Below are 20,480 nucleotides of genomic sequence, written 5' to 3'. Positions count from 1 at the left end.
AAACAAGTAAGGGACAATGTAAGGGACAATGTTATTGAGAAGTACAAGGCAGGGTTAGGTTACAAAAACATATCCAAATCTTTGATGATGCCCAGGAGCACCATCAAATCTATCATAACCAAATGGAAAGAACACGGCACAACAGCAAACCTGCCAAGAGACGTCAGCCCACCAAAACTTACGGGCCGGGCAAGGAGGGCATTAATCAGAGAGGCAGCACAGAGACTGGAGTATCTGTACATAGGACGACAATAAGCCTTACGCTCTGAGTGGCAAGAAGAAAGCCATTACTTTCAGCAAAACACAAAATGGCACGTTTTGAGTTTGTGAAAAGGCATGTGGGAGACTCCCACAATGTATGGAGGAGGTGCTCTGGTCTGATAAGACTAAAATTTAACTTTTCGGCCATCAAAGAAAACTCCATGTCTGGTGCAAACCCAACACATCACATCACCCAAAGAACACCATCCCCACAGTGAAACGTGGTGATGGCAGCATCATGCTGTGGAGATGTTTTTCAGCAGCCGGGACTGGGAAACTGGTCAGAGTTGAGGAAAAGATGGATGGTGCTAAATACAGGGATATTCTTGAGCAAAACCTGTACCACTCTGTGCGTGCTTTGAGGCTAGGACAGAGGTTCACCTTCCAGCAGGACAATGACCCCAACACACACTGCTAAAGCAAAACTTGAGTGGTTTAAGGGGAACATGTAAATGTATTGGAATGGCCTAGTCAAAGCCCAGACCTCAATCCAATAGAAAATCTGTGGTCAGACTTAAAGATTGCTGTTCAAACCATGCGCAAACCATGCAACTTGAAGGAGCTGGAGCAGTTTTGCAAGGAGGAATGGGCAAAAATCCCAGTGGTAAGATGTGGCAAGCTCATAGAGACTTATCCAAAGCGACTTGGAGCTGTGATTGCCGCAAAAGGTGGCTCTACAAAGTATTGACTTTAGGGGGGTGAATAGTTATGCACATTGACTTTTTCTGTTATTTTGTCCTATTTGTTGATTGCTTCACAATAAAAAAAAAAAAAAGACATCTTCAAAGTTGTGGACATTTTCTGTAAATTAAATGATGCAAATCCTCAAACAATCCATGTTAATTCCAGGTTGTGAGGCAACAAAACACGAAAAATGTCAAGGGGGGGTGAATACTTTTGCAAGTCACTGTATATGTGACAGTGTCCATGTAATGTTTGTAATTAAAGGAACACTCTACACACATGGTTTGTATGTCTAAATGCTGACATATTTATGACAGTTTACACCTCCCTTGCTGTTAGTCAAACCTCCATGGAAGTTTTCTTCCCCTCCGTTCAGCTCCACAGAGCTAACAGAAGTGGCAGGTGTTCTAATCTACCGCGTGCCTCCCCTTTCTCAATGAGTCATGTTATTGTTAATTGAAAAAACATTGGAAAGACTCCACCATGTGCACACTCTTGTAGCTCCAGCACAGAAGCTTCTCAATGTAAGTCAGAACTGTGAAGACCCAACATTTGTATTCTACTGCTGATGCCGAGTACAGCTACCCCCCATATGGATGTTTTTTACAGATGAAAATGAAGGAAAGGGACCTCAGTTAATAAAAAGGATAAATGAGTCATTTATTACACGTGAGTTTACAGAGGAAGAGGTTCTATTTCAACTATCAAAAGTAAAGACAAATAAGTCAATGGGACCTGATGGAATACACCCAAAGCTATTAAAAGAGCTTAGTGGTGTACTAGCAAAACCATTAACAGATTTATTTAACCAATCATTGATAACAGGAGTAGTCCCAGAAGATTGGAAGTTAGCGAATGTTGTGCCCATTCACAAGAAAGGTAATAGGGAGGAGTCGGGCAACTATAGGCCAGTAAGCCTAACTTCAGTAGTGGGGAAAGTGATGGAAACCATGTTAAAGGATAGGATTGTTGAACATCTAAAAACACATGGATTTCAAGATCAGAGACAACATGGGTTTACTTCAGGGAGATCATGCCAAACTAATCTTATTGATTTTTTTGATTGGGTAACTAAAATTATAGATCAGGGTGGTGCAGTAGACATTGCTTACCTCGATTTCAGTAAGGCTTTTGACACTGTTGCACATAGAAGGCTTATCAACAAACTACAATCTTTGAGTTTGGATTCCAATATTGTTGAATGGGTAAGGCAGTGGCTGAGTGACAGGCAACAGAGGGTTGTAGTCAATGGAGTATATTCGAAGCTTGGGCTTGTCACCAGTGGGGTACCTCAGGGATCTGTACTTGGACCCATTCTCTTTAATATTTTTATTAGTGATATTGCAGAAGGTCTTGATGGTAAGGTGTGTCTTTTTGCGGATGATACTAAGATATGTAACAGGGTTGATGTTCCAGGAGGGATAAGCCAAATGGAAAATGATTTAGGTAGACTAGAAAAATGGTCAGAGTTGTGGCAACTGACATTTAATGTGGATAAGTGCAAGATAATGCATCTTGGACGTAAAAACCCAAGGGCACAGTACAGAATATTTGATAGAGTCCTAACCTCAACATCTGAGGAAAGGGATTTAGGGGTGATTATTTCTGATGACTTAAAGGTAGGCAGACAATGTAATAGAGCAGCAGGAAATGCTAGCAGAATGCTTGGTTGTATAGGGAGAGGTATTAGCAGTAGAAAGAGGGAAGTGCTCATGCCATTGAACAGAACACTGGTGAGACCTCACTTGGAGTACTGTACACAGTACTGGAGACCCTATCTTCAGAAGGATATTGATACCTTAGAGAGAGTTCAAAGAAGGGCTACTAAACTGGTTCATGGATTGCAGGATAAAACTTACCAGGAAAGGTTAAAGGATCTTAACATGTATAGCATGGAGGAAAGACGAGACAGGGGGGATATGATAGAAACATTTAAATACATAAAGGGAATCAACACAGTAAAGGAGGAGACTATATTTAAAAGAAGAAAAACTACCACAACAAGAGGACATAGTCTTAAATTAGAGGGACAAAGGTTTAAAAATAATATCAGGAAGTATTACTTTACTGAGAGGGTAGTGGATGCATGGAATAGCCTTCCAGCTGAAGTGGTAGAGGTTAACACAGTAAAGGAGTTTAAGCATGCGTGGGATAGGCATAAGGCTATCCTAACTATAAGATAAGGCCAGGGACTAATGAAAGTATTTAGAAAACTGGGCAGACTAGATGGGCCGAATGGTTCTTATCTGCCGTCACATTCTATGTTTCTATGTTTCTATGTTTCTATGTTTCTATATCATATTGTGAAGATCATACATAAAAAATTATTAAAAGATTAAATATAGTGAAAAAGCTCATATGTATATTTCAAGTGATTGCTGCATATTTTCAGCTTCTCCGGGAACCAGCAATTGGCTGATTGTGTAGAATATCCTTTATCTTGCAATATTTCAGAGTCGGTGTTACAATAATATGTCTATAAAATGATCAAATACTCTGTTTAAGGATATTACCAAGGAACCTGATAGAGCTTTTGAGTCCAGCTTCCTAAAGTAAAGTTAACAGTAAACGAATATGTGTCTAAATATAGAGTAAGGGATGTAAGGATATGCTACTTTATAGGGAACTGCATGTTGCTTTTGTAGCCGGCTGCATTGAATATCAATAGTATACTTCCCTTCCCTCCTACACATCTTTAAATAACAGAATGCTGCTGTAAAGTATGGGAGAAAATAGGTGTCATTGGTATTCACTTTCTATAGCAAAAAAAATTAAAAATAACAAAAATTACCTGTGGACGAAATGCATTTTCTCGAGATAAGCACAGCCTTTGCAAATATTTATTGAGATGTCTAGAAAATCCAATGCTGACAGCAAAGGTATTTGAAGCTACAAGAAATACAAAAACATTCACAAGTACAATATAAAATGACTGATATTATTACTTACATTTTAATGCAGAAATTACAAACAAATTAAAGTAAAGATAAATAAAAGCTTACAATAGCACTGGTTATACAAGTTTCAATCTGGAAGAACCATTGAAATGCAGTAGTGTAGTATTGGTGTTTGAATGAAGGGATGTTTTTGTATAGAATTTTGTCATTTGACTGCAGGGCTGTGTTTGTGTGTAATGTTCGTTTTGAATTCAAGGGTGTGTTTGCATGTAATATTGGCATTTGATTGCTGGGATGTATGCATATATACACATACACTGCCACATACACAGATACACACACACACTGACGCACAAGCACACAGATACACAAACTGACACATACCTACATACTCAGATACATACAGAAACACATACACACACTGACAAACACCTAGTCTGACACATACATGTAATTTTTTATATTTTTAACCACCCTCCTGTTTACATACTTTTTGTGTGCAGGAGGGTGGTTTCCCCAGGGACCTGCTGCTGACTGCAGCTGTTGGAAATATAAGGCAGGAGCAGGCTGCCCTCACTTCCTCCCAGCATTGCCAATATTACAGGGGCCTGGTCATGCTGTTCAAGGGCCACGTAACTCGACCGGGCCCCTGTTCAGAAATGCATGCACTTAAGGCCACCCCTCGGGCCACCTCAGCGTGAGGGCCCTGATGTGTCTGCACTGGCTGCACCCGCAGTAGTTTTAGCACTAGGTGGAGGTAAGGTTACTTAGTAGGATGCCTGTTTCTAACTGAAAGACAACATAAGTATTTGGGAAAGCTGTAGAGTTGTAAGGTAGGAAAGTGAAATGGAATGTGGGAGCATAATTTGTATGGGGAGTGGGGAAAGTAGAGAAATTACCCAATATGTCAATATATAGTCAGTAAGCTTTCCAAAAGAAATTCATTTAAAATTTTTTAAATTTTTAAGAACTAGCAGGCTGAAGATTTAAAGAACGTCTTAAAGGCATGCCATAGGAATGATGATGGATTTGAGAACTTCTATAAGTGAGAATTAATGCAAAGGGGGAAGAAAGGCTACTTGTAGATTGGAGTGATGGAGGTTTACCTATAAATTATAGAGGAAATGCAATGTAGTTTAGTGTCAGCGATTTAAACTAGATCCTTAATGGTGTAGGACAGAGGTAGACAAATTTCAGCAATACAGATGGTATGGACTATATCTTCCATAATGTTCTTACAGCCCTAATGCTAGCAAAGTATCAAGGAAGACGTAACCCCAACATCTGGAATGCTGAAGCTTTCCTACCCTTGGTATAGGAAATCAAGGTAATGATTAGCAGTAACATAAGGTGTGAGAGAAGTGGTAGATATTGGAGATAAACCTGGCAGAAGCATTTACTGCAGGCTGTAGTGCATTTGCTTGGACCTTTGGGGACACTGAGTTGAAATAGTCAAGGGTGGAAATACTAAGCAGACAAACAGGGGCCTTAGAATCCACCTCTAGAAATGGGTGGATTTATTAAATATTTTTGAGGTGTAAATTTCAAAATTTAGAGACATACTCGATGTGCGTTACACCAAATTTGAAAACAACACCAAGGCACAAAAGCTTCTCAATTAGTGAGTGTTCCATTGACCAACAGAACAAACAACAGCAGAGGGGCGGTTTAGGAGTTAAGTTTGAGAAATAGAAGAAAGATCAAGGGAGGAGATGTAAATCTGGGTAGCAGTAGCATATACATAGAATTGACATATGAGAAAGTAATAAGGACAAGAGAGGCTGCATAACAATAAAAATGAAGGGTCAGGAATGAGGCCTTGGTTTACGCTAACTGCCATACATTCCTTACATGATCAATCTTGTCAGTAAAATAACTTAGCATGGCCTTGATTTAATATTAGAAAATCAAATATGCTTTTAATATTAATGAATAGGCAGCACTGAATCTACAAGGATTCCCAGACCTTGTGTAGCTTACAGGAATGTGACAAAACAACATTTAGTGTTTTTATTTTTGTTTTATCTGACACGGTTTATCACTTGTTGTTTTGTCAAACTTGATATTATATTGTTTGTTGGAAAAGTTTCCAAATTATTTTATATATCTGGATATACTTTTTAAATTATTTAATATGAAAACGATAAAAAAAATTATATATATATATATATATATATATAGAGAGAGAGAGAGAGAGAGAGACAGAAAGAGACAGAAAGAGAGAGAGAGAGAGAGATGTTCCTATATGATATGTGTTTTGAAATTTTAAAATGTTGAAAAGAAATAAAATAAAAAGTTTATCCAATCATATTAAATAATTTGGAACACTTGTTCAACAATATTAAATCAATGCCTAATTTGTTAGCGTAGAGGTAAGCACAGGGAGTAGCATGGGGGCACCACATGGCATAAAAGGAATGAAGGCATGTGGTTGGCATCATGAAATCAGTTGCTAAAAGGGAAGCAAAATATATTTATTGGCAAGGGAGAATGCTGTTCTGCAAAAACAAAAGATGAATTTGTAATAAACGTCTGACGTGGTGACCGCATTTACCTGTACGGTAACAATTGTTTTGTGTGCGAGGAATAAATATGGAAACAACTGATAAGCATTGCTACCTCATCCGGGGCTGTAGAAAGTTACTGTTGTACAACTGAGCTGTAAAAGGAGATTGCTTGCGTGGGACAGGTGAATGAGACAAGTGAACGTGAAAACTGGAAATCAGAAAAGAATTGTCGCAGATCAAATAAATCAAATTTATTAGAATGAACTCATAGACCTGCTGCTCTAACAGCTAATTGGATGGATTAGTTGCCTTTATAAATGTCAAACCTGTCATTATTAAGCCTTACTTATATCAACTGCTACAAATGTGCAATTGCTCAAATGTATTTGTGAGATGTCTGCTATTTTAGAAGTGATTTTTATATGTATATATTAATATTTGTTATGTTAGACTTGGTAAAACTGTGTGCTAAAATATGTTGCACGGAAAGGTTAGTTGGCAGAGTTAATTGCTACTGAAAATGATTACAGGTTTATATAATATTTGTTTAACCTGTCATTATTTAGCCTTACTTTATGTTTGAGCAGCTAATTCACAAACTACAAATAAGCAAAAGGACAAATGTCAATTATGCAGTGTAACATCAATTGTTAAAATAAAAGCATTATGTATTTTTAGACTAGTGTAGTGCATTTGTAGTTGAAAGAATAAAAACATTTGTATAAATGTAGGTAGCATGGGGGAGGTATAAAAATATTTTATCCCTACACTGTGCCCACGCTTGCCATGCCATAGTGGGGGCATGTCATCAAGTAGCTTCTCGCTGTCATAACAAACTAGCAACTACTCAGCTATTTTTGCTTAGTCATTAGTAAATTGTTAATATTACCCACACCCACAATTAAAAGATTACTGTCCATCCCCCATGCTCAAATAGTGGGGGGAGATATTTAATTAAACAATATTAATTAAAAAAAATAAAATAAAACAGGGGGATAGTGCACAGAACATAGTCCCATGGGTTGTCGCTCTTATAAAAAAAAACAAGAGGCCTGAGCTAGTGTCCCTCATTCCAGACCCCACCCATGGACAGCAAGTGAGGACTCTAATTATTAAACAAGGGGGGACCAAGTGTCACTGTTGTAGGTGCTCTAATAATTAAAAATGGGGTGAGACCTAGTGTCCTTCCACTCCAGCTCACACCCACTGGTGACAGGTGGGGACTCTAAAAACTATTTTATATATCTATATATATATATATATATAATACCAAAATTCCAGAGTATTGCAGTGTAACGGAGCGCCTGTATCCACAGTTGTACCTCCGTTGTAGATTTTCCCAGGTCCCGTAGTAAAGCAGTGAGTATAACTCCTGCATATCCAAACAACAGTCAATACTTGATGAAGGGTACATGAGCTTGTTTATTCATCCAAAAGCACACACAGACCCCCAGCATGGGGTCTCTACTCATGAACACTTAAACCCACCCAGGCGTCTCTGTGTCTGGGGGATAATTGAGTTGATAACCGGTAAACTAATTATCTCCTGGACATAGAGCTCCTAACATAGAAATACCCCCAAAACATTCCCCAAACATTGGCCGGGCCGGAGTTCCAGAGTTGTAGGTTAGACCCGCTTATAGCGTCTGGACACTTCAGCTCTTAGTGAAGGGGAAAAAGGACTGGCAACTGGACAGTGAGGGAGGAGCTCAGTGGATCATAGTCTTTTAGGAACTAGTTAATCACATGCCATATGTAATAGCTTTTTTTTTTATTGGACTAATATAATATTTAAAAGACAATCTTTCAAGAGTTTTCCTCACTTCCTCAGGGTCAAAGTAATGTTAACACTTAAAACAACTGATGTTGTTAGAGAAGGGGAGTGGGTAAGTGGGCTGTGAAAAATAACAGAAAATATGCCTGAGAGTGAAAGGTGCAGATTGGTTGAGAATAGCCAGAACAAGCAAATAAACACAGGAGAGTCAATAAGCTCATAAAAGCCAATACTGCAAGTATTTTGGCATTTGTCTACTAGACTAATATGATTAATAAAGCCATGGGAAAATGAAGCCATGGGAAAATGAAAGCTCACCCTCTTTAAATTCTTTGGTTTTACATATCAGGACAATTAACTGTTCTTTAGCAGGTCTTATAATTAGGAAAATACATGCTCAGGTGAACAACAAATGGTCTACTATACCTTGCCATGATTTATTTATCAAAAATAAAGCCAAAATGGAGAAGCCATGTGTGAAAAACTAAGTATCCCTTATGATTCAGTAGCTTGTAGAACAACCTTTAGCTGAAATAAAGAAGTAATCGTTTCCTGTATGACTTTATCAGTCTCTCACATCGTTGTGAAGGAATTTTGACCCACTCTTCTTTACAATGTTGCTTCAGTTCATTGAGTTTTGCTGGCATTTGTTCATGCACAGCTCTCTTCAGGTCCTGCCACAGCATTTCAATTGGGTTGAGTTCTGGACTTTGACTGGGCAATTGTAAGAACTTGATTATTTTTATTTTCCGCCATTTTGTTGTAGATTTGCTGGTGTGCTTTGGATCACTGTCCTGTATCATGACCAAATTTCGAAAGCATTAGCTGCCAGAGAGATGGCCTCACATATGACTCCAGAATACTTTCATATACAGAGGAGTTTGTGGTTGACTCAATCACTGCATGGTTCCCAGGTCCTGTGGCTATAAAACAAGACCAAATCACCACACCTCCACCACCATGCTTGACAGGCGATTGTGCTCATATGCTGTATTTGGTCTTCGCTAAATGCGGTGCTGTGCATTATGGCCAAACATCTCCACTTTGGTCTCATCTGTCCGAAGTAAATTGTTCCAAAACTCTTGTGATTTGTTCAGAAGCCATGCTGCATGTTCTTTTTAGAGAGAAAAAAACTTTCTCCTGGCAACCCTTCCAAACAAACCATACTTATTCAGTCTTTTTTCGAATTGCACTGTCATGATCTTTAACATTTAGCATGCTAACTGTGGCCTGTAGAGTCTGGGATATAACTTTCTGTTTTGTTTTTTTTTGCAATATCTCTGAGCACTGCATGATCTGACCCTGGGTTTTATTTGATGGGATGCCCACTCCTGGGAAGATTGGTAAATGTCTTGAATGTTTTCAACTTTTGAATAATCTTTCTCCCTGTAGAATTAAGAATTTTAAATTGTTTGGAAGTGGCCTTATAACACTTCCCACTTTGAAGTGCAGCAACAATTGCTTCTCTAAGAACATTGCTGATGTACTTCCGCCCTGGCATTGTGTTAACACAAATCTAAATGCACCAGACCAGTAAACTGATAAAACTCTGACTTATGTAGAAGTGGCCACACTTGCTGATGATCAATTAATCAAGGACAGTTGATTAGCAGCACCTGTCGACTACTTATCCTCTAATTCCCATGGAAGCAGTAAGGGTGTACATGGACATGTCATCGTGTTGTTGTTCTTCTAACGTTGTATTTACATAATTTTGAGACATGTTAACCCCTTCAGGACGGAGTCAATAGTGCACGTTCTGATCAAAACAAAATGTAAACAAAAACTGGAATTTGCGCTATATGTCTGTTCAACCGTAGTTCCCCTCTTTCAAATTATATGCACCCACACTTATTATATATCATTTTGTTCAGGAGAAACATGGCTTTAATCTATCATTAACTATTCATATATGGAACATAATTTATTATGAATAAAATAAAAAAAAAGGTGAGAAAATAAGATTTTTTTTTAAATTTGTATTTCCGTCTGCCATTTTAGCTGTGAATGTCATAATACTGTTAGGTTTTACTGCAAAAAAATGCACATATTTGTAATCAGCGATGTCTCACGAGTACAACAGTACCCCCCATTAACAGGTTTTATGGTGTTTTGGAAAGTTACAGGGTCAAATATAGAACGTTCCATTTTCAAATTGAAATTTTCCAGATTAGTAATGTTACCTTTGAGACGGTGTGGTAGCCCAGGAAAGAGAATTACCCCCATAATGGCATACCATTTGAAAAATTAGACAAGCCAAGGTATTGAAAGTGGGGTATGTTTAGTCTTTTTTAGTAGCCACTTAGTCACAAACACTGGCCAAAATTAGCGTTCATATTTGTTTTTGTGTGAAAAAAGCAAAAAACTAATATTTGGCCAGTGTTTGTGACTAAGTGGCTACTAAGAAAGACTGGACATACCCCACTTGCAATACCTCGGGTTGTCTACTTTTGCAAATGGTATGCCATCATGGGGGTAATTCTCATTCCTGGGCTACCATACGCTCTCAAAGGAAACATAACCAATCTGGCAAATTTCAATGTGAAAAAAATGAAATGCAAGCCTTATATGTGACTCTCTAACTTTCCAAAACACCATAAAACCTGTACATGGGGGGTACTGTTATTCTCGGGAGACTTCACTAAACACAAATATTAGTGTTTTAAAACCGTAAAACATATTGCAACAATAATATAGACCATAAAAGTGCCGTTCGCTTGTAAAAAATGCGAAAAACGTCACTTTTACTTAAAATATCATTGTTGTAATACAATTTACCAGTTTGAAACACTAATATTTGAGTTCAGTGAAGTCTCCCGAGTAAAACAGTACCCCCTATGTACAGGTTTTATGGTGTCTTGGAGAGTTACAGGGTCAAATATAGTGCTTGCGAATTAAATTCTCTGCACTTTCTCCCTGTGTTGTCAGGCATGTCAATCAAATTTTAATTAATCAAATCACATAATTACGTTAAAAGATTATTTAAATATACACGTAGAATTTTAATATATATGCATTTATAGGTATTTAAATTCTACGTGTATACTAATGTAATCTTTTATGTAATTATATGTATTTATCTATATATATATATTTGCGGTTATTTGTATTTTATACATAGATAGATATATATAGAATGTCATTCTAAGTGTATTTTGTTACCGATATATATATATATTAATAACAAAATACAGTTAGAATGAAATTACATATACATATATAATTTATATTAAATTTAGTTTCAATATTTTATTTATTTATTTTATTATTTTATTTATTTATTATTTTAATTATACGTATTTATATATAATATATATATGTACATCTATTATATATATAATATATATACATATTATATATATGTAACGTCATTCTAAGTGTATTTTAATATTAATTTATATACTTATATTCATATTAAAATACACTTTGCATGACGTTACATATATATAATATGTATATATATTATATATATAATATATATACATATTATATATATATTAAAATATATTTAATTTATTTTTAAACATGTTTATTTTTATTTTTTTACACCTCCTACCAGCAGGGGGACTGTCTGATATTTCAAACAGTCCCCCTGCTGGCAGATCCATAGCCAGCTATAGGGGGCCATGTGATCGCTCTTTGAGAGCGATCACATGGCCCCCGGGGGCCTCATTTGCCGGAGGGGGGCTGCCTGGGCTCTCAGGCAGCCCCCGAGAAGAGGATCGCGGCGGAGGTGAGTAGTTGCTGGCTCCTGGGGGCTTAAACCGTTACGGCGTTCCATGCCGCCGCAACGGCTTTAAAGCCCATTTAAAGCGCGACGGCATGGAACGCCGTAACGGCGTTAAGGGGTTAAGGAACAGATGATTGTTATTATGTCCTGTTATGCAAAACCACATAATTCAAAGAGGGTTTTACATAACATAAGACAGATTTTACCATGCCTGTGTATATATATATATATATATATATATATATATATATATATATATATATATAATGCCAAAATACCAGAGTATTGCAGTATGCATTGATACCTTTTTTATTGGACTAACAAAATATTTCAAAGACAAGCTTTCGAGAGTTTTCCCCAGATCAATCAGATAGACTTTAACACTTAAAGCATCTGATGCAAGAGAAGGGAAGGGAGGATAGGTGAGTGGGGTGTCATAAATAACAGAAGATGTGCCTGAAAGTGTAAGGTGCAGGTTGGCTGAGAATAGCCAGAAAAAAAGTAAATAAACAGAGGAGAATCAATAAGCTAGTTGAAAAGAAAAAAAAAAGAGAGAGAGAAAAATCCAAGAAAACAGCAGAGCTGGGCATGCAAGTAAATAACCACAAAGTAGGGAGAACAGCGCTAAAGAAATTATAAAAATGAAATGTACGGGGCAGTAGTGATGTCCCGAACGGTTCGCTGGCGAATAGTTCCTGGCGAACATCGCTTGTTCGCGTTCGCCACGGTGGGCGAACATATGCGATGTTCGGTCCGCCCCCTATTCGTCATCATTGAGTAAACTTTGACCCTGTACCTCACAGTCAGCAGACACATTCCAGCCAATCAGCAACAGACCCTCCCTCCTCCCACCTCCCTCACCATTCTTTTTTATTTTTATTTTATTATTCTAAATACAAAACATTGTTATACAGGGGAATATTCACTAAATACCAAACATTGTAATATAGGGGAATATTCACTAAATACCAAACATTGTTATACAGGGGAATATTCACTAAATACCAAACATTGTTATACAGGGGAATAATCACTAAATACCAAACATTGTTATATAGGGGAATATTCACTAAATGCCAAACATTGTTATACAGGGGAATATTCACTAAATACCAAACATTGTTATATAGGGGAATATTCACTAAATGCCAAACATTGTTATACAGGGGAATATTCACTAAATACCAAACATTGTTATACAGGGGAATATTCACTAAATACCAAACATTGTTATACAGGGGAATAATCACTAAATACCAAACATTGTTATACAGGAGAATATTCACTAAATGCCAAACATTGTTATATAGGGGAATATTCACTAAATACCAAACATTGTTATATAGGGGAATATTCACTAAATGCCAAACATTGTTATATAGGGGAATATTCACTAAATGCCAAACATTGTTATACAGGGGAATATTTATAGGGGCCGGGGGGGGGGGGGGGGGCAGTAGGTCCCCCCTTATTGTTTTTTTAGGGCCCCCACCCACCACTCAGGGCTGGGGGCCAGGGGGGAGGACGGTAGGTCCCCCCCACCATTATTATCGAGGGCCCATACCTACTGCTCAGGGGTGGGGGCCAAGGGGGGACAGTAGATCCCCCCTTATTGTTTTTTTAGGGCCGCCACCCACCGCTCAGGGGTGGGGGCCGGGGGGAGGATGGTAGGTCCCCCCACCATTATTATCTAGGCCCCCCACCCACTGCTCAGGGGTGGGGGCCAGGGGGAGACAGTAAGTCCCACCCCTATCTTTATTTAGGGCCCCCACCCACCGCTCAGGGGTGGGGGCCGGGGGGAGGATGGTAGGTCCCCCCCACCATTATTATCTAGGGCCCCCACCCACTGCTCAGGGGTGGGGGCTGGGGGGACAGTAGGTCCCCCTTATTCTTTTTTTAGCGCCCCCACCCACCGCTCAGGGGTGGGGGCCGGGGGGAGGACGGTAGGTTCCCCCCCACCATTATTATATAGCGCCCCCACCCACTGCTCAGGGGTGGGGGCCGGGGGGAGGATGGTAGGTCCCCCCACCATTATTATCTAGGCCCCCCACCCACTGCTCAGGGGTGGGGGCCAGGGGGAGACAGTAGGTCCCACCCCTATCTTTATTTAGGGCCCCCACCCAACGCTCAGGGGTGGGGGCCGGGTGGAGGATGGTAGGTCCCCCCCCTATCTTTATCTAGGGCCCCCACCCACTGCTCAGGGGTGGGGGCTGGGGGGACAGTAGGTCCCACCCCTATCTTTATTTAGGGCCCCCACCCACTGCTCAGGGGTGGGGGCCAGGGGGAGACAGTAGGTCCCACCCCTATCTTTATCTAGGGCCCCCACCCACTGCTCAGGGGTGGGGGCTGGGGGGACAGTAGGTCCCCCTTATTCTTTTTTTAGCGCCCCCACCCACCGCTCAGGGGTGGGGGCCGGGGGGAGGACGGTAGGTTCCCCCCCACCATTATTATATAGCGCCCCCACCCACTGCTCAGGGGTGGGGGCCGGGGGGAGGACAGTAGGTCCCCCCTCTCTTTATTTAGGGCCCCCACCTACCGCTCAGGGGTGGGGGCCGGGGGGAGGACAGTAGGTGCCCCCTTATTGTTTTTTAGGGCCCCCACCCACTGCTCAGGGGTGGGGGCCGGGGGGGAGGACGGTAGGTCCCCCCCCCTTATTGTTATTTAGTAGGTCATTGTCCCCTTATTTTACGTGCTTTATTGTGGCCAGAAAGAGTCCCTGTGGGTTTTAAAATTCGCCTGCCTATTGAAGTCTATGGCGGTTCGCCCGGTTTGCCCGTTCGCGAACATTTGCGGAAGTTCGCGTTCGCGAACCAAAAATTTTATGTTCACGACATCACTACGGGGCAGCAAACCTGATGTAGTGTAGATTTTACTTCTTTAATAAATGTATTCTTCAATAAATGTATTTTGGCTACTTTTAAATATTTGATTGGGTCATCTTTTTTTTATTTTTTATTTTTCTATACCTTTTACTACTACTGCCTGGTATCCAGATTTTATCATTTCTGTTGAGTATTACTCCAAATAAATTCAAGTGAGCACTATTTGCAGTCTCTTTTACCCTTTTATGGTCTACATACTGCTGAGATATTCACACCTCTTCACGTATCCTATAAGTGGGGATTGTACCACTGTATGCCATTCATACTAGAGCTGGTTTTAAGCTCTACTAAACGTGAGCAGGATCATATTATACCCTGTATTTTTAAAATTTGCATGAAAAAATAAATCAACGCTTCGACCACGATATGATCTTTATCAAGATCTTGTTAAAGATCATATCGTGGTTGAAACGTTGATTTATTTTTTTATGCGAAGTTGAATACACACATTTATTTATTTTAGCAAATCCAGAGAGTGCTCTCGTCATTTCTTATATAGTTATATATTGAGCGCTGGGTAGCACCCTAGTTTATCTATGGTTGTTAATATATTTGATTGGGCAGAGTGCCAGAATTCAAATTGTTTTTTTATATATATATATATAAACTAAATAACCCTGCACCTCCTATAAAGACCTCTTAAATACCCAGTGTTTGACAGCAAAGATCAAGAACCCAGTGTACAGTTAGCACTCCCAGGCCATTTCCAAATTTTGTAAAATGTCACTTTTATTACTTTCAAATAAAAAAAAATGTATGTCTCACTTTACAGATAAAAACTTTATCAGTATACACACACGTTCACACATTCACATACTTACAGGTGGATCTGGTCGAGCTCCTCGTAAATATGAAAGCAGATCTCCACCATCCATTAACTCCAGGATAATGTACTGAGGCTCATTGAAAAGGCAGTACTGAGATTGCTCGAACTACTATTCCTATGAGATACCACTCAGCCAGTGATAACATTACCCAAAGCATCAACAAACATTGGGAGATTTTATCTACGGATACTACTTTGAGTTCAGTTTTCTCTAATACTCCAGGGTGTCTTACGTCAGAAATAAGAACCTGAAAGACTTGTTAATGAGAACGAATTTACCACGTGAAAAAATGGTCCCTAACATATCAGAGAGGAAGGGATGTTTTTGATGTCCAGGATGTGTGACTTGTGGGCATATGCTAACAGGATCGTCCTTTGTGCACCCACACTCCGGCAAGTGGTACAAGATCACCCATTACATTTCATGTTTATCTGACCATGTGGTATATTTAATTTCCTGCCCATGTGGTTTATTCTATGTGGGCAAGACTGACTTGACACTCAGGGACAGGATAAGAGGCCATATATCGGCTATCACTACAGCTTTCAGAGATGGGAAGATTGACAAACCCGTGGGCAAGCATTTTCTGCAGCTGAATCACAGGTTACCAACACTAAAATTTATTGCGATTGACATGATACCCGTTTTACCCAGAGGTGGAGATCGTTGGAGATTATTATTGCAAAGAGAAACGTTTTGGATTAAGCAATTGGACACTATCCAACCAAAAGGCCTCAATGAGTATATTCCCTTTAGTTCATTTCTGGATACACGTTAAATGACAATTATTTGTGTTTATGTCGGACATATTTGTGTAGGTTCAGCCTATTTTCTCAAGAGTAGATATATATTCTGTATCGGTAAGATAGATGGCTTTTCTCTAATTGTCTCATGCTTTTTAGCATGGATTTAACATCTACTACATATATTTTTACATAGTCATTTAGTTTGATCACTGCGATGCCTTTTCAGATTTAGGTGGATTATGTATTACTGACATGTTACACTGTAGGGTCCCTTTTTTGCTGTGGCTCTATTTGTTCACTTGCTTTTATTCACTCACACTCTCATTTTCACAGTATCTTTCATCCTCTGTTTTTACTCTATTTTCTTCACATTTGCACACTTTACACTCACTCACCTTTATTACACTTTTAGTGCTAGGTAGTTATAGATTTTTTTTCACGTTTACACACTTCACACACACTCACACATTTTGTAGGCACTTTATTCTGCCTTTTCGGTGTATTTATCAGCCTTGGTCTCTGTAATGTAGCAGTATGTACAGCTGATTATTGCCTTTGTTTCATGATTTTTTTCCTTTATCCTCCATGTAGTAAGACTTGCACAATGCTTCACTGCTCCTGTCTTCATTTCAATTATACTATTGCTGGGAGGCACCCGGGTTCGGTTACTGGAGATTACGTTTTACAGTTTGAGTGCCAGAGGTTGGAGATTTTTATATATATATAAAACTAAATAACCCTGCACCTCCTATAAAGACCTCTTAAATACCCAGTGTTTGACAGCAAAGATCAAGAACCCAGTGTACAGTTAGCACTCCCAACCCATTGCCACATTTTGTAAAATGTCACTTTTATTACTTTAAAAAAAATAAAAAATGTATTTCTCAGTTTACAGATAAAACCTTTATCAGTATACACACATGTACACACATTCACATACTTACAGGTGGATCTGGTCGAGCTCCTCGTAAATATGAAAGCAGATCTCCGCCATCCATTAACTCCAGGATAATGTACTGAGGCTCATTGAAAAGGCAAACTCCGAGCAGTTTCAGGATGTTTGGGTGATCAAACTGGCTGTGAATGTTATTACAAGAAAACTAAGATAACTAAACTATGATAAATAACTAAAAAAATAAATCCCCAAAAATATCTTATTTGCATGGTCTGAGCCTTTGAAATTCCCTTTCATGGGATAATGTAAGTTACTGGAAAGAAAATGTGAAAGGAGAAATTGTGCTTCTACTCATGCAATTAGCCAAAACTGTAAATGTCAATAGTGCTTGAGAACACTTACATTTGATATTTTACTACACATTTTATTTTTATTGCATTGCTAATATCTACAAATATGATCTACACATTTTCAGATTGTCTGTGTATTGTCTTTTTCTATCATCGGAAAAAATAATAAATCTCAGATTGACACTTGAGTAAGAGATAAGGATAGTTAGACATAATAAGTAGTGACATAAAAATGTTGACGTTAAACAACTAAATGTTATTATAGTTCCTCTAATAATGATGAATGTCATTACACTGCAGTTAAACATTATTGCTACAGCAAACTATCTCTTGCGTTAGAGGGACACTATAAGCACCCAGACCACTTTATCTCAATGAAGTGGTCTGGGTGCCATATCCTCAACATTGTAACCCTGCAGCTGAAAACATTGTGGTTCTGCAGGATGGCAATGTTTTCATTTCAGGATTTAAATGTCTCTGGTAACTGACACTCAGACAGCCAATAAAGGATCTTCTCCCAAAATTGTAAAGTAAAACTTTGCTATTTCCACACTGATCCAACCAGATATTTGCTGGAGTTTTGCTGCGCATGTCCAATAGGCTCCCAATGCTTTTTCTGTTGGAAAGCATTGACTTGTCTAAGATCATTGAGGTCTCGATGACATCAGCCAAGGAGGTAGGGCCAGCAGTGTAGTCGGATCCTGTGAGGAATAAACTGCAGTAAAACCATCTTTTTTTTACTCTCTGCAGGTTTAGGCCAGGGACCTTAGCAGCCACAATGGCACTATAACATTAGGTATACACATTTGCATTACTAACGCCATAGTGTTCTTTTAATCCTTTTCCATTACAGAAGATAAGGTATGGAAAGCCCTAGATTAGCAATAGATTAGGTTTATAGTCAAATGGGGGCTTGGATTAGAAGACGCATGCATTAAATATGTTTGCTCTTTAGGGGTATGCACCCCCTAACACTATGCCTCTCTTAACCCAAATGCATGCTCAATATATCGTGCAAAAAAAGAATAAAAGCAATCTTAGCACTGCAGTCTAATTGTAATTCAAAAACAATTATAGTAAAGACAATGATATGCATGTAATAATAAGCAGGAGTGTTTAACATTACAAATGGGAATATATAAGTGGGATCCGTGTTTTGGACACATATACCTCATTAAGTGTGCTTCTTTCAGGAATTCAGACTTTTCTTGGTCTGTTGCATCACTCTTCAAGGTCTGTACATACAGAGATAAAACATGGATTGTCATTGTTACTCTATACTGCTTGTGTTATTTATTGGTGCTGCAGTTGCTTTGTAGCGTTGTGTTTGTGCATATGTGGGCTGTTATATAGTATATCTTCATGAGTAGTTTGTGGTATTGTGTATGATACATATGAATGTGGGCTTGTTTGGTGTGTGTATGTGTAGGGTTGCTTGCAGTATTGCATGTGCGGCTGCTTGTGGGGTAGTGTGCGTGTACGTGAATTGTCAGTGTTGTTGTGTTTGTGGTGATTGTGTGTGAGGGGATGTTTGTATTATTTGTGTGAGGTTAGGCTTCTTATTTAGCTCTGTGTATCTAGCAATGTGGGTGGCTTCTCTGAAGACCCGGCTGGCGAGGGCAAGAGCAGTGATAGCTGCTGCAGCTGCTCTTCTCCAGTGCGGATTGCCACTCACAAGTGCTGGGAGCGGGAGCAAGTGATCTGAGACGCAATGTGTATATTTAAGATTGCCCCTTTATCACTGGCAATCACTACTCAGTTTGCACAAGCAGATATCTGAAGTCCCACTGGGTGGAGAGTGGTTATCACTACCACCAGTGCAAACAGTGGAGCGCTTAGGAGAAATCACTTGCCCATATACAATAAGGGGTATGTAGTACAGCAAAGACTACACAAAAAGGGAAATATTATAGAGTAGTATTTTTTTAGTATATCATTGTGCATATATATATATATATATATATATATATATATATATATATATTCTATACACTCATATGGGATGGAGTCAGATAAGGGCAGGCTTAAATCACAAAGGCAGATGTGCTCTTAGGTGACACTGACCCTCTTCTATCTTTGCCTAGATCCACTCAAAGAAATAATAGAAAGACAGAAGCAGCCACTTCTAGTAAAGAGGGTCAGTGTCACCTAAGAACACATCTGCCTTTGTGATTTGAGCCTGTACCTATCTGACTCTATCCTATCTGAGTGTGTAGCATATACATTTATATATACACTGGTATACTAAAATATACTACACATATTTCTCTTTTTGTCTTATTGTATAAGGATAAGTGATTTCTCCTAAGCGGTCCATTATTTTCACTGGTGCTAGTGATAATCACTTAGTCTACTTTGTATATAGCAAGTTTTTATGTGAAGACAGGGAGAGACTCACATGAGTGTTGTAGCTGCTAAATGTAATTCATGTTTTATTCACTTTACAAGTACCTTATTTGCACAGAGTTTTGGATAATAAATATTTAATTAACTGTTAAGCAAATGGAAATGAAAATTAAGTGATATCTAATGATGTGTTTAGCCATCGGAGTGTGTCAGGTGTCTTTTGCAGAGCCAAATTGTCCCCTTGTCTCCTGTTTAGAACTTCATTGGCACCTTTCCAATATCATGACTATCTCTTTAGACATACGGCTACTGAAGCAAAAATTTATAGTTTGTTTCTCATTTTGAAATGTAGTATTTAAAAAAAAAATAAACTTTAAATTAGCAAGTAATTTCACCCTGGGTGCACACCCAAATGCAATGAGCATAAACCCATATGCTTAGTATCCGAGTCTTATAAGAGATGTTGGGACATTAATCTAACTTGTGTTGCTAGAGTAAGCTATGTTTAGTTAGGGATCTGTTGACTTGATGCGTGGAAATATCTATAATTTGAGTTGATTCCCAAGGTTTTAGTCAACACT

At 38.9% G+C, this 20,480-nt stretch overlaps 1 protein-coding gene across 1 annotated transcript in view; it reads right to left on the bottom strand.

Moving 5' to 3' along the window:
• ROS1 (ROS proto-oncogene 1, receptor tyrosine kinase) overlaps positions 1-20,480 on the bottom strand; it is a 295,800-nt gene that overhangs the window by 60,668 nt on the left and 214,652 nt on the right. Inside the window, exons 35-37 of the mRNA XM_063441784.1 lie at positions 18,724-18,788; positions 17,253-17,385; positions 3,737-3,834 (exon numbers count right to left, since the gene is read on the bottom strand). Of these exons, the coding sequence (XP_063297854.1) occupies positions 3,737-3,834; positions 17,253-17,385; positions 18,724-18,788 (296 nt within the window). The remainder of the gene's footprint in view (positions 1-3,736; positions 3,835-17,252; positions 17,386-18,723; positions 18,789-20,480) is intronic.

This window comes from Pelobates fuscus, chromosome 2 (assembly GCF_036172605.1).
Source record: "Pelobates fuscus isolate aPelFus1 chromosome 2, aPelFus1.pri, whole genome shotgun sequence".
NCBI lineage: Eukaryota > Metazoa > Chordata > Amphibia > Anura > Pelobatidae > Pelobates > Pelobates fuscus.
The sequence above is the reverse complement of the archived record's forward strand: the minus strand, read 5'-3'. Positions and strand labels throughout refer to the sequence as shown.